Genomic DNA, 13,972 nt, shown 5'->3' with positions numbered 1-13,972 from the left:
CAAAAAGAAAATCCAAGAAAAGCTAACATGTTAGTCAAGTTTATATTTGAGAGCAAAGCTACTTTTCATATCAAATGTGTCATTGCCAGTGAGACATTGGGGACCCTTTTGGCATATCATTCACACCTTTTAGCTAAAACATGGCTCCTCATATGAAGCAACAGCAAGACAATAGTTTTGCAAAGAACTGAGAATAACTTGACATCGTGACCCTAGTCTTTCTTGTGCGGTCCTGGAGTCGGATCCAGATTTTAAATTAATAGTATCCGGAACCAATACTTGCTCATGTTGCCGGTCTTAGTCTGAGAGGAGGAGAGGTGATCATGGTTAAGTTGACATCTAACATAAAATTTATCTATTTTTGAATAGTGAGAATTCATGTAGTCTAAAGGGTGTTAATGAGTGGTCAGACTGAATTTGGATGTGTTGAATTGGATTGAGGTAATAGATAGATTGGTCAAACCTGACCAAATGTTACTTGGGTTGAGATGATTGGGGTGGTCTTTAACATTTTGACCACTAAGTGGTTTAATTTTTCTATTTTCTTTTATAATTTGTTTAATTATCTAAGATTTTTTTTTAATTTATAATTGTGATTATATATAACATTTCTTTTATAATTTGTCTAATTACCTAAAAATTTTTTATAATTGTGATTATATATAACATATCAAACAAAAAGTATCTTTTTAAAATTATGTCGACAAAAGTATTTTATGAGTCAATTTGGACTACATATTCAGCTCTATTCAAGCTAGCCTTTAGATGCACTGAATTGAGCGGCTCAAAATGGATGGTTCATTTACTCACTTAAACTTGAGCTAGTTGGGCGATAGTAACGTTTTTTTGGATTAATTTTGCCACCCGTAGTTGAAGGCAATGAATGTGCCATCATGTGCTTCCAAATGTCTACATTGGTGTTGTTTTTGTCAGTACATTTGTTCCTCTAGAGAGGCCCCTAAATTTCCACAAATCACTATCCATGCTTTAAACTGCAACTGGCATAATAGAATAGGTCCATTATACATGTCTTTCTTATCTTAATGATCCAGACTGTCTGAAATTGAAAACCTGATAATGATTTTATCATGTGTGCGATATATGCATTAATTCTATTTGTATGGTGCAAATGCAAATCATTGCTTATTTAATAGTTTTTCCTTTTTTTATCCTGGCCACTTGAAAATACTATGCAAATCTGTAGTGGCATAGCTATGTAGACAGGCAGGTGGTCAGTGAAACATCCTTTGATGAAAAATTGTATTGGATACAAAAAATTAGGGGCGGAGACAGAACCCCAGAATCCAGATATGGACTCGGCTGCATCCAATCGTTTTTGCTCAAACAGTGTATTTGTGTTGGGAAAATCACTAAAGATGTACACATATTAAATTAAGAACTCATTTATTAAAGACTTGAAATCGTTATTCTTAATTCAAAACTCATAAAGTTAAAATCTTGACTTCGCCTCTATAAAAAATAATATTGTATATATAGGTTAAAAATTAATTTTTTTATCGATATATATTAAACATCGAATATTCTTAGGGAAATTCATGATTTCGCCGTTGTATAAAGATATGGAAAAACGAGCTACCAGGTGGTATTCCCAAAAGTCATGTCACTGAGGTGTACATAAGTCAATTGATCAAATATTTAGCCCCCCGTTTGGCACACATATTAATTATTCACTTATTAGGATTTTTTTTTTACTTTTTCCGAATCGTTTTGTATGAAAATTCGAATACAACTTGAATTTGTATTCGAATATCAAAACTCAAAAAAACTTTGTTTTTCAAAAAAACTTTTTTACAACTACATTTCACCAAAAACTACAATTTCAAAAAAAATAGCAAACACAATTTCCCAACTTAAAATTCCAAAAAAAAAGTGATTTTTTTTTTTTTTAATATTTATGGACAAACGAGGCCTTAGTTTAATGTCGTCATGTATATTTTCTTTTTGAGAAAAAAGAAACAAATGTATCACAATTTTGTTTATAAGAGATAAACAAAATTATGTTGATCAACTGCAAGAATCTACCGACACTAGTACAACTTCTTAATGTGTGGTACCCAAGTCAATCTCTGGCTCAACCATGTTTATAATTAAAAAAAAAAAAAGAGAGAGGGAGAGAGAGAACATTTTGGACCGAATTATAAAGTGGACTCTGTATTTCTTTGATTACTTCGAGGATGATAAATCTGAATTTTTTCCTCCAAATGGGTGACAGAAGGGTTAGAACAGCCCACCTCATTCGAATTCGCATAGTTAAAAGGTTATTATGAGTGTTTTATCGCTTTTTATCAAAGCGAACTCCATCTCAAAGATTAAACTTGAAACTTTTTTTTATTAAAGATGAAAGAATCTTTGTAATTGGACCATATCTTTGGTGATAGAAAGATTATACTAGCTAAATAGTCACTACTATTAAAAGCACTTTAAACCTTTGGGCGGCGATATCGTCATTAGAGATAAACGGGTGGCTGATCGTCATCGCGAGCAAATTTCACTACTGAATATTTCATTTTCATTACAAAAATTGTTAGTGTCAGCTTTGGAGTTTGCTAAGTTGTCCATTTATTTTTGACAAACAAAAAAAGCAATGTTAGACCCGTAGGAAAATAAATAATACTCCCTCCGTTTCAATTTATGTGAATCTATTTGACTGGACACGATATTTAAGAAAGAGTGAAGACTTTTGAAATTTGTGGTTCAAAATAAGTCTTGAATATTTGTGTAGGTTGTAAATTATTTCATAAAGTGAATTTGTTTCAAATTAGAAAGAGTTAATTCATTTTGTACTTGGACTAAAAAAAATAGGTTAAATGGGTAAATTGAAGGAGAGTAGTACATATAGACACCATTTGACTAGTTGGAAGAGTTGTTACCTTATATTACAAACAACAACAACAACATACCCAGTGAATCCCACAACGTAAATGCAGGAAAGGTAGAGTGTATGCGAGACTACACTTATCTTGAGTAGGGAGAACTGCTTTCCAAGACCTTCGCCTCAAGAAAAAACATATGAAGCATATAAAAGTTATTACCTTATATTATTGCTTTCATTTGAGTTTGGATTTTTGAGACATTTTTAACAGTGACAATGACTTCCTCTGAGTCTGATAATAATTAATAATGACAGACAAGGTGCACAAATAAGAAGAAAACAATTATGTGATCCATGTATTATTATTTTTACACTCATTGGCAAATACTATTGTAAGAAATGGGTAGCTTATACAAGAAAACCAAAATAAAAATAGTAAAGAATGATATAGTATTTTACCAAATTATTTCTAGGTAAAAATTGGAAAAAAAAAAAAAAAAAAAAAACATCATGACTAATTGTCTACCAAGAATCAAATTCAAATTGTGAATAGAAGGAGAAAAATTAGTAGTAAAGAACTCTATTTTTCTTCCTGTTCTCTTGAGGGTCAGTGACGCACGATTCAAAACTCGATGGATAATGGGCTCGTTCCTCTATTTGTTCTCTCTTTTCGTGATGTCTTCGATCATTTTCTCCACAACAATCATCTTTGGCCTATCTTTAGGAGATGAAACCAAACAAGCCATAGCCACTTTTAAAAGTGCAACCATTTCATCTTCCATTTCTTTATACCTTGCAAGTTCAAAATCAAACACGTCCCAAGTCCATTCTTTGTTCACAACCCTTTGTACCCATTTTGCCAAACTTGTTTCCCCTTCACTTGTTGCAATTTTCCCCGTCAAAATCTCTAACAAAACCACTCCAAAGCTATAAACATCACTCTTTTGAGAAAATTTTCTTGGGTTTTGGTTTGTGTTCATAGTGTTTTGTGTTGATAATTCTGGTGCTGTGTACCCATTGTTTGATGAATTTGGCATTTGTAAGAGCAAGTGGAGACATATATCAGAGATACAAGCATTGCCATAGTGATCAATTAGTATGTTTGATGATGTGAAATTCCCATGGCAAATCTTGGTTTTGTTGTAGCTATGCAAGAAACTAAGTCCCTTTGCTGCTCCTAGTGCATATTTTAGCCTTGTAGTCCAATCCAATGGTGTTCTTCCCGGTCCACGATTACCTGTGGAACTTTTACATTATCAGATCACCTAAAAGATAACTATAAGTAACTCATTATGATAAGTGTAACTTGTTATTTGAAAGATAAGGCAGACAACTTACTATAATATGTTAAATTACGCTGATAGTATAAGAAGTTAGTTAATAATAATGTATAACAACAACAACAAGAATAACATACCCAATGTAATTCCACAAGTGGAGTTTGGGGAGGGTAGTGTGTATGAGACCTTACCCCTACCTCGTGGAGGTAGAGAGGCTGTTTCCAATTGACCGTTGGCTCAAGGAAAAGCGTTTCAAAGCAGTTCGGGAAAAGAAATAATGAAAGTAAGAAGTCACGGCAAATACTAAAGAAAGCATGCATGACAAAGCATTCTGGGAAAAAGGAAAAATGACTACAATAGAATAATAGGGTAATTGAAGTACAAGAAACAACAAATAGTTACTAATAATGTATATAAGTTAATTTCTAAATAATTTGAATTTTGGAATTGAGAACAGAAAAGATGAAGAAATTACCATGTAAGAGGTTGTGTAGGCTTCCACTGGGGAGAAAATCATAGACAAGAAGCAACTCCTCTTTTGAAGAATAATAAGCTCTAAGTGACACAACATTAATGTGTCTCAAATTACCAATCAATCTCAAAATTCCATCAACATCCTTCATTTTCTTCAACTTTTCAATTACCCTTTTAACCACAACAACATCTCCATTATTATCCAATATAGCCACTTTGTAACTTGTTCCAACACTCCCTTTTCCCAACATTTCAGCTGAGGCCTTCAATAAATCATCAACTTTGTTAAAACCTTTGCACCCTTCAAAACAAACCATTGTTACAAATTGATCACTTGTTCTTTTGATACCATATTCAAATGAATGGTACAAACTTGAACTACTCGTGTCCTGATTATTGTTCTTCTTCTTCTTCAACGTGTAAATTTCTCTTTCTTGATTTTTCTTTCTGTAATAACAACAACATGTTATTACGAAAACTGTCATCATAACACCAATTGCATCAATTGTGACTATCAAGAGGAACATGTTTGAACTCAAATTCTTCTTCTTTTGATTAGAAAAGTTGACTTGTGAATTAGGAGTGCTCATCACTGTTGGATTACTACTCACTGTTTCACTCGGGCAAATAGTTCGTAATGGATATCCACAGAGGCGAACGTTTCCTGTAAGAAAAATACATTAGCTTTCACCCTTTTTTTTTTTTTTTTTTTTTTCTTTCTAAAAGCAAACTAAAAAAGAAAGAGATATGGAATCATGTTATGCCGGTAGGATTAGGGAAAAATTCATAAAAACCTCTTTTCAAACCTTGTAATTGAAAAAACATCAACTGTCACGAAGCTTTGAATTTTCCACAGGTGAAACTCGACCTGTGGAATTTAAAAATCCATGACAGTGGCTAATTTTCAAAGACAGGACCGAAAAGTGGTTAGTAAACGTTGTTTCTACATAGGATTATCATCATTATTTGAACAGGTTCAATGATGATCCGTTTATTAACTGACCAATTTTGACTTCTACAAGTTGGGCTAGCCATTTTTCAGCCTTGTAATAGAGAAAATAGCCATTGTCACGAAATCTCAGATTTTGCACAAGTGAAACTCTATGAAAATATTCTGAAGTTTCACCTGTAAAAATGAAACTTCATGACAGTGGTTAATTCACAATAAGATAAACTAAAAATTGGGTACTTGTGAATTATATCCATTTTGATCCGCTCAAATTTGACCCAAATCAAGACCCGTTTATTAATTTGTTCCAGTTTCGACTGTAGGAACAGGACGGGCTAGCCATATTCCCGGCTTGTAATTGAGAAAATAACCATTATCACAAAGTGTCAAATTTCATAAGTGAAACTGCATAACAATATCCTGAAATTTCACCTATAAATTTGAAATTCCATGACAGTAGTTAGCAGTTATTTTCAAAAACATAAACATAACATGATTATTCGAGAATTTTATCCGTTTTGACCAGTTCAAATTTAACCCAACTCACTCATTTTCTAACTTTACCTGAAAATGATGCCACTGGAAATTTGGACAACCAATTTGGAATCTTTCCACTAAAATCATTGCCAGAAATATTAAACTCCTTAAGTGAAACAGCAGCTCTTGTTTCATCAGCACCAAGTGATCCGCTAAAGGAATTAAACTCAAGATACAGAGTCATCAAATGCGGTAACTGATCCAACTCCATTACCGGTATCTCACCTGAAAACTCATTATAAGACAAATCAAGTCGTCTGAGACGCTTTAAATGGTTAATCCCTGAGGGGAATTCACCTGAAAATTTGTTGTGTGAGAGATAAACATGTTTCAAATTAGGCCAAGAATCGAAATTCGGTATCATATTGAGAGAATTATGGTGTAAACTCAAATGACGAATTTGTGTAAGATGGGTTAATGGATATATTGAGCCTGTGAGATTTAAGTGATTGAGTACAATTTTTATGACTCTATGAGTAATGGGGTGACATTTAATGCCTAACCATGAAGAACAGGGCACATTTTTAGACCATGAAGTGAGATAATTCGACGTATCAGCTTTCGATTTGAAGGCTAAAAGGGATGAGAGATCATCGGAATGAGATATGGTGAAGAAGACGGAGATGAAGAGAGAGAAAGAGAGGATTTTAGAGAGATAAAATTGGTTGTGATACAGAGCTACCATTTTTTGCTATGTTGAGTGCTCTGTTTTTGCTCTGTTTTAGAACAGAGAGAAGGAAAATAGTTGTATTATATCAAATTTATCCTCCTATTATGATGTTGACTTGACCGTTAGCCTTTCATTATTTTTGTGTTTTATTTCCTAGTTCTGTATTATGAGGATTCATCGTGAATTGACAAGTTTTGATGTTGGCGGTCAGCGTAATGTAATTATCTTTTATTATTCAGGTTTGTGACGACCTGAACTTGTTTGGAATTGAAGCGTAATATTTACAAGTAGTCTCCGTGAGAAGGGTTAATTAGCAACTTTGACTACCGTGTGCTATCATAGGTTAATAGCCTGTTCGGTCGAGTTTCTGTGAAGCCGAAAGTTCATACTCTAATAAATAAAAGAGTGCTTCATTTAAAGAGTTGAGGTTTTAGGCCAAAGCTTTTAAGAAAAATGAGTGTTTTATGGAGTAGCAGAAGCTGCAAAAATAACTTACATTTGGAACCATGACCAAACACAAATTAATGCTCTAATATTGACAAAACCGGTTTTCATATTAATTAGCTAAACAGAAACGACTACTCTCCAGAAGCACACTTCAGACAAAATATTTTCAAAATAAGTAGATTTTAAAAATTGGCCCAATTAACTATGAATTATACTCTGTGTAAATTGAAATCCTTATTTTAGAAATTTCTAAAGGCCTGTATTTATGATGTTACATCATACTTGCAAAGTATGAGTAACAAACCAAAACTAGATTATCTTAAAGTAATCTTCTTGGTAAAGTATTGAAAAGAAAGTATGGATGGAAGGTATAGAAAGAAAAAGCAAAATAGGAAAGGAAGTATAGTAAAATGAGAAAGTGGCATTAGGTGTTTTCTGATTAATCTTATCTGTGAAGTGATGACTTTGTGTTATGATTAAGGTTTGGTGGATATTAATGAATAAAAAGCAAAATAGCCAATAATGGAGAAAGTTAAGTTATGTACTTTAGTGTTAGAATTTTTACACATTCAGGTCACTTTTACTAGTTATAACAAATAACGTGTTTTATTTCAACTTTACAAACTTCATATTTTAAATTGATTTATTCATAAATATCATTTAAGCAACCTAGTAGCATAAAATTCTCTATGCTGACACTATATGTAACTTAAACTTAAAAAAAGTTTAAATACGGAAATTACAATACCATTCAATTATTCATGAATGATACGTATCAATTACCTTTGTTTTGGAATTTTTTTCGGCTATGTTACCGTTACATTTAACTCATTGGATTAATTCATTGTTGGCGTACTAATAATAGGATTTAAAGCAAATGTAGTGTTTTATGTACTCATTACAAATAATGACAACTAATTAAAAGACATCCATATAATTATGTCACCAAGATATCTATTGCTTTCTGATATCTATTGCTTTCTAATATCAGCCTTAAACTCTTGACCTAGTGGTGTAGCGAGGACTCCATCAACCACTATTAACACGAGTGGCAGATAGTTGGCATCATCCAAGAAGGAGCTAAAAGTACACGCTTTGACACCTTGTAATATTATTATTTACGAATGAATTGAAAAAACTAACTGAAAAATTCAATTTCAATTTCTTAGAACCAATATTTTTGCTGCTTATGCATAAGACCGTCTTACTCCAGAGGACAATAAGTGATTTTTGTTCTTTGTTTTTGAAGAGATGCGGCATTTTGGTAACTCCTTGAATCAATCTTTTATTGTGACATATTATGCTTCCTTCGCTATTGCTAATAGGTTGATGGATCTCGTGCTTGACATACATGGTGAGCAAATAAAAGGAAACAAATACGTATAGTTGTTAATGAATGTTTAACCAATAAAAAGAAATAATAATAAGAAAATGTTTAACCAATAATCCAAGCACCAAATTAGTTAATAATGTCAAACTCAACAATTTTTTTCCTCAAGTTAGATAGCATTAGATTAAAGACAGGTGAAGGATTGGGTAAAGATTAGTGTCCTTTTGACTTGGACAGATTGCTATGTGCTCAAGCTGATATATTTAGAGTTGCCTTACAGCTAATTAAGCTTTTTATGATAGTAACATTATTAAATAAATTTTCCAAGGTAATTACAACCTGTCAATTATCTCTTCATATTTCTATTTTTTTGGTTGCCACATGTTTGTATTTTTTTTCTTGTTGTTCTAAAAGTATAAGCGGAGCAATTTTTCTGAGAACATATTGGGCAAATGTCAAGTGCCTTATACACCTCCTAATGAAATTTCCTTTGTAATAACATAATGGAGATATATAAATCACAATGTTGTAAGTTTAAATTAAATGATCTCTCAACTATTACTATGTCTGGAAGACGCAGAGCTTCACAAATTTTTATGGCAATCTATCGCCTCAACAACACTGATAGAATTGTAGCAAATTCAGATTTGGCGGCCAATATTTGACGTTTAATGGCAACTAATCTATTTTGGTATTTTTTTTTTCTCTAAACAAGTTCAAAATTTAAATGAAGGCACAAAAAAAAAAAAAAAAAAACATAATGGATATATAAATCCTATTTAACTTAAATTAAATTATCCAGCACGTACCACATTAGAGAGGTGCTAGAATTCATAAAGATTTGGTGACCAATATTTGCTCACTGATCAGTTTTGGACTCAAGGTGAAAATTCAACGATCCTATTTATTTTCAAAGACAAGTGGAACTTTTCATAAAGAGATAGGTATCTTGGTATACAATAGAGTTTCACTCGTAGAAGTTGAAACTCCACGATAGCAAATTTTCAATTACAGTGGTTGAAACGTCAACGTTTATGATTTTTTTCCCCTGCTAAAATTGAAGTGGGCCTTGACAACGTGGGTCGTTCAGGCATAGCTTATTGGGTGGGGCTTTTGCTCTAGCATTAGCTAAGGCCAATGTGTACCTTTGAAACCCACATCCACGTGGATCATCAAAGACATGAGCCCACAAATGAGGCAATTTGCACAATTGGCCTTCTTCGGGGGATGGTCTTTAATTTTTGTCCCTCAAATTGGTGGTCTTTAATTTTGCCTATAACTCCTGGGTTCGGAGTTCAAACCCCCGCTTAGTAAAAAATTAAAGAAAAATCGCAAGGTAGAGTTTAAATTCGCAAGATAGAGTTTGCCTGCAGAACTGCAAACTCTCCGTTATAAGACAGAGTTTGACTGCAAACTCTACTTAAGGCAGAATATGCCTTTAGGAATAAGGCAATTTTTTTTTTCTTTTACTCAACTGAAATTTTGCAAACCTCTACCTTGCAATTTTAATTTTATTTTACTGAGCTGGGGTTCGAACCCAGAATTTCGAGATATTAGGCGAAGGACAAAAATTAAAGACCAGCAATTTGAGGGGCAAAAATTAATGACCAGTGCCTTTTGAAGGACAATCCCGGCAAAAAAAAAAAAAAAAGCCAGAAATGTAAGAACTACTATAAGGATGGGATTAAGCTTTTCACAACTTGAGTTTTACTTCTACAGAGTGATATTGTAAGGGAAAACGTATTAACTAAACTAAATTGTTCATCTTTGCAGATTAAAAAAAGTATCGAATAATTTTGAATTCAAATAATGTGCCAGTGTAGTGACTTATTTCTGTCATTTAAATGGATATTATGTTGGATCTATTCAACGTCAACTGTTGTCGTATATAATTCATTCTTATTGCATACAATTTTTTTAATTTATTGATTCTAAATACACGTGCAATACACGTACCACAAAACTAGTAAAACAAAGAAGTATAAAAAAAAACAAAATTGACATACTATTATATATTTCCAACCCCTCTGCTTCTTTACAATTCTTGATTAACAATAACCTAAAAATTCTGTATTATGTTTGTGTGCAAGCAGTTTACAAACAATCCCAGAAAAATATATTGGAAAAAAAAAATGATTACACTTGACCTTAAAAAAAAAAAAAACAAAGCAAAAATAGTAAATTCCCAAACCAAATTGACTTAAAACCAAAAAAAAAAAAATGGTAAATACTCCCCAATCCTTAACCAGATGTCTCGAATTCGAAAGACTGAGAGTGGAGTCGAGCGTGTATCAGACGCCGAGAGAAAAACCAAAAAAATGAAGTTGTAACTAGAAAGTCCACCTCAAAATCTTGATTCTCAAATCAACCTTACATTTAGCAGTTGCAATTGAAGCCACAGTTGGATTTTTCCCTTTAGGTATTGGTCCATTAATACCATCACATGTTACTCTAATTCGAACTTTGTTACTTTTCAATTTGTCCATTTTCACAACAACTTTTGTATCCAACAAAATCCTCATAGGCAATCCACTTTTTGTCTTCAAATCTGATTTCAATGTCGAAACTGAGTCCACATCAAGAACTTGTGACACAATTGATAAAGTTGAATGTATAATTGTAACATTATTTGGTGTACTAATGAATCCTGGAAATACTCCATTTGCTAGACCAATGTGGTTAGTTGATTCCGCTGTTAAAACAACTGGATCATATGTGTATATAAGTTTCTTGTTTTTGTTCTTGGTGGACAGAGTTACGTTGAATTTAGTGGTGAGTCTCGTAGTGTCATCAAGGGATGTGGTGAGATTGAACTTTGAGATTTTAAGAGAGGAAATCGAAAATGAAGGGAGTTGAGGATGATAAAGGAAGTAAAAAATTGCACCAGCAATAGCTGCAAGGACAAGAATAGAGAAAATGATGAGAATAGTCCAACAACAACATTGACAAAAGCATCTACGACAGTTGCAACGGCGGTTGCGATTGTGTCGACGGTTTGGTCGGTAAGGGATGCGGTTCGGGTTGTACGTTTGTCTTTTAGGGGTGAACGTTTGATTTTTTGCAGTGGGGTTCGTGGTGGGGGTGGTGGGGTTTGTAGTGGTGGTGCCATTAGGCTTGGTTGCCATTTTGGTATAAAGTTTAAAAATGTAGGCAAAAAATAGTTGGAACTGAACTAAAATAATTTCGTAATATTCAGAACTGAACCTGAGTAATTTTGTAACGTTGATTTCATGAAGGAAAAAGGAGAGAACAAATAGATGAAGAAGAATATTTTTTCAAAGAGCTTTTAACAAGCTAAATTGGAAGTTGGTGTAGAAATGAACATGATGAAGTGAAGTGTCAATGTCTTAGTTCTTGGGTGTTTTTCTTATATTTTAGTTCAATGTTCATTTGGTGAGAGACGTGAACTCCATAACCATGAAGAGGAAATAAAGATACATAGACACCTCACCAAGAAAAGAGAATCCCCTGGCTGGATTATATTTGAATTTTAGCTTTATTTAATGTAACATGCACTACCAAAAAAAAAAAAAAAAATTCCGAGGGACTTCGGAAAGAAATCTCATATTTTTAACGGCATTTCAACGGACGAAAATTCGCCCTTTTGTAGTAGTGATGTTTTTAGATACCTTTATCAAAAAATTATTTTTACTTGCTAGTCCGTTTTAATGAGAATGACACTTTATATATTCGGAAGCAGTTATACCTTAAATGACAATTTTTTATAGTCATAAAGAATCTCATGATTTAAAAATCAGATGTTTTGAAAGGCTTTATTTTTAAGTTTCGTGCTCAGTCAAATCATGCAACATAAACTGAAACGAAGAAAATATTGTATGTATAGGTCAAATATTACTTTTTTATATGTGCATATTAAATTTTGAACATCTTGAATACTCTTAGTGAAGTTTCTAATTTAGCCTTGTGAATACTCGTTATGGGGTAATGTCTCCTTTTGAAATTCGACTTTTGTGATCATTATCTTCTTCATCACCAAACAAAGTCACCAAGTTCTGTAAATTCATATTAACAATAAGTTCTATAAGACGTTTGTATATTTCCCCGTTGACAGATTAAGTAGTTTATGCAAATTGTCATGATCATTGCTACAAATTTCGATTATCTATTAAAACATTATTATTTTTACTGAAAATACGTGGAGTGTGTGTATATATATATATATATATTGCAGTATTACGATTTACAGCAATATTGATTTTGTTTTTGTTTTTAGGTGGTTTGCAGATCATGAAGAGGTGCAACTCACGTTTCATGAGATCTAAGTTTGAGGTTGACATGTTGGAGTAATAAAATAACAAAGTAGCCTTCAATAAGGAGCCTTTTATCCTCAAAATGAAAATTTTCAGTGTGGATTCAGGTAAATCGAGTCTGAAAGGATGAACATATCAAGTACGCGTCATTATCAAGCAAGTTAGAATCGATTATAGGAATAATTACTAATAAAATAAAAAATCACTAATTATATTATTCAATCATCACTAAAATTTTGGTCTCTCAATTGTTGGTAGGAAGCGGTCAGGCAAAGTTATCGTCAGGCAAAGTTATCGTCAGACAATGTAGCGTAAGCGACGGATAACATTTGCCATATAAAGAAGGCGACTATAATGAAAGATGACGGTGACATGAATAACTCTTATTTTGGTCTTTGTGATCTATGACCATCCTCTTAATATTATTCAAGCCAGCATCATATTAAGAGAGTGACTGCTCCTTTGGTTATTATGAGTATCGACTTAGCCTTCTGCACACTCCTTAAAAAATACAAACTCTTAGGTACAAATAAGTAATTTGACTAAACTACCCTTAATTAATATGTATTACGATTTGATCACTTAACACTTAATAAGGGCAATTTTGAAAAAAAAGGTTAATTGTTTATTGATTTGGTAAGTGGATTGAACCAAAAAGCAAAAGGTAAGTGGATACTTTTTTTGATCCGGAAGGAGTATTAATTAAATGAGATGTTCAAGGAGAGATAAAGTGAAGTTTATTCATGTATTCGTATGATTAAGTTTATTAATTTTTTTCTTATGGGACGTGCAAGAAGCTTAAAAGACAGATAGTATGGACAAGAGATAGAAATGAGCTACACTAAGTATGGCTTGAGAAAAGCAAACATCATTCTAGGCAAAGGGATCAGTAAGCTCACTTTTACTTGTCACGTTTTGCTTCTCGAGAGTCAATTTGACTAATTTTCGGAGTTAAATTCAATTAAACTAATTTAATATTTTAAAATTAAAAGTTAGATATTCGAAAACTATATGAGAACTACTATACTCCCTCCGTTCACTTTTACTTGTACACTTTGAACTTTTCACGCTGTTTAAAAAATAATAAATGAAGTGCATAATTTACTAATGTACCCATATTAATTGGTATATATTTTTATTGGATTTCAAAAATGATTTGAACTGAGTAATTAATACTATGA

The 13,972-nt window shown here is 32.6% G+C and overlaps 2 protein-coding genes across 2 annotated transcripts; both read right to left on the bottom strand.

Annotated features, from left to right (window-relative positions):
• Positions 1-3,162: 3,162 nt before the first annotated feature.
• On the bottom strand, positions 3,163-6,873 carry LOC132065286 (probable leucine-rich repeat receptor-like protein kinase At1g68400). The gene is made up of 3 exons (XM_059458603.1): positions 6,101-6,873; positions 4,589-5,251; positions 3,163-4,070 (listed from the first exon to the last, which is right to left on the bottom strand). The coding sequence occupies exons 1-3, from the start codon at positions 6,756-6,758 to the stop codon at positions 3,487-3,489; spliced, it is 1,905 nt and encodes a 634-aa protein (XP_059314586.1). The 5' UTR covers positions 6,759-6,873; the 3' UTR covers positions 3,163-3,486.
• Positions 6,874-10,359: 3,486 nt separating this feature from the next.
• LOC132062880 (NDR1/HIN1-like protein 6) lies at positions 10,360-11,830 on the bottom strand. Its single transcript, XM_059455355.1, has one exon. The coding sequence runs from the start codon at positions 11,643-11,645 to the stop codon at positions 10,851-10,853; it is 795 nt and encodes a 264-aa protein (XP_059311338.1). The 5' UTR covers positions 11,646-11,830; the 3' UTR covers positions 10,360-10,850.
• Positions 11,831-13,972: the final 2,142 nt, after the last annotated feature.

Source organism: Lycium ferocissimum, chromosome 7 (genome assembly GCF_029784015.1).
Source record: "Lycium ferocissimum isolate CSIRO_LF1 chromosome 7, AGI_CSIRO_Lferr_CH_V1, whole genome shotgun sequence".
In the NCBI taxonomy this organism is placed as follows: domain Eukaryota; kingdom Viridiplantae; phylum Streptophyta; class Magnoliopsida; order Solanales; family Solanaceae; genus Lycium; species Lycium ferocissimum.
Note: the sequence above shows the minus strand (reverse complement) of the source record. Positions and strands in the feature narration are given on the sequence as shown.

Excerpts from the sequence above, each read along its gene's own strand:
- LOC132065286 (XM_059458603.1), bottom strand. The coding sequence starts at position 6,758 with ATGGTAGCTCTGTATCACAACCAATTTTATCTCTCTAAAATCCTCTCT. Across the intron at positions 5,252-6,100 it reads TCCAGTGGCATCATTTTCAG|GAAACGTTCGCCTCTGTGGA; the intron begins GTAAAGTTAGAA and ends TTTTTCTTACAG. Across the intron at positions 4,071-4,588 it reads CCTACACAACCTCTTACATG|GTAATCGTGGACCGGGAAGA; the intron begins GTAATTTCTTCA and ends AAAGTTCCACAG.
- LOC132062880 (XM_059455355.1), bottom strand. The coding sequence starts at position 11,645 with ATGGCAACCAAGCCTAATGGCACCACCACTACAAACCCCACCACCCCC.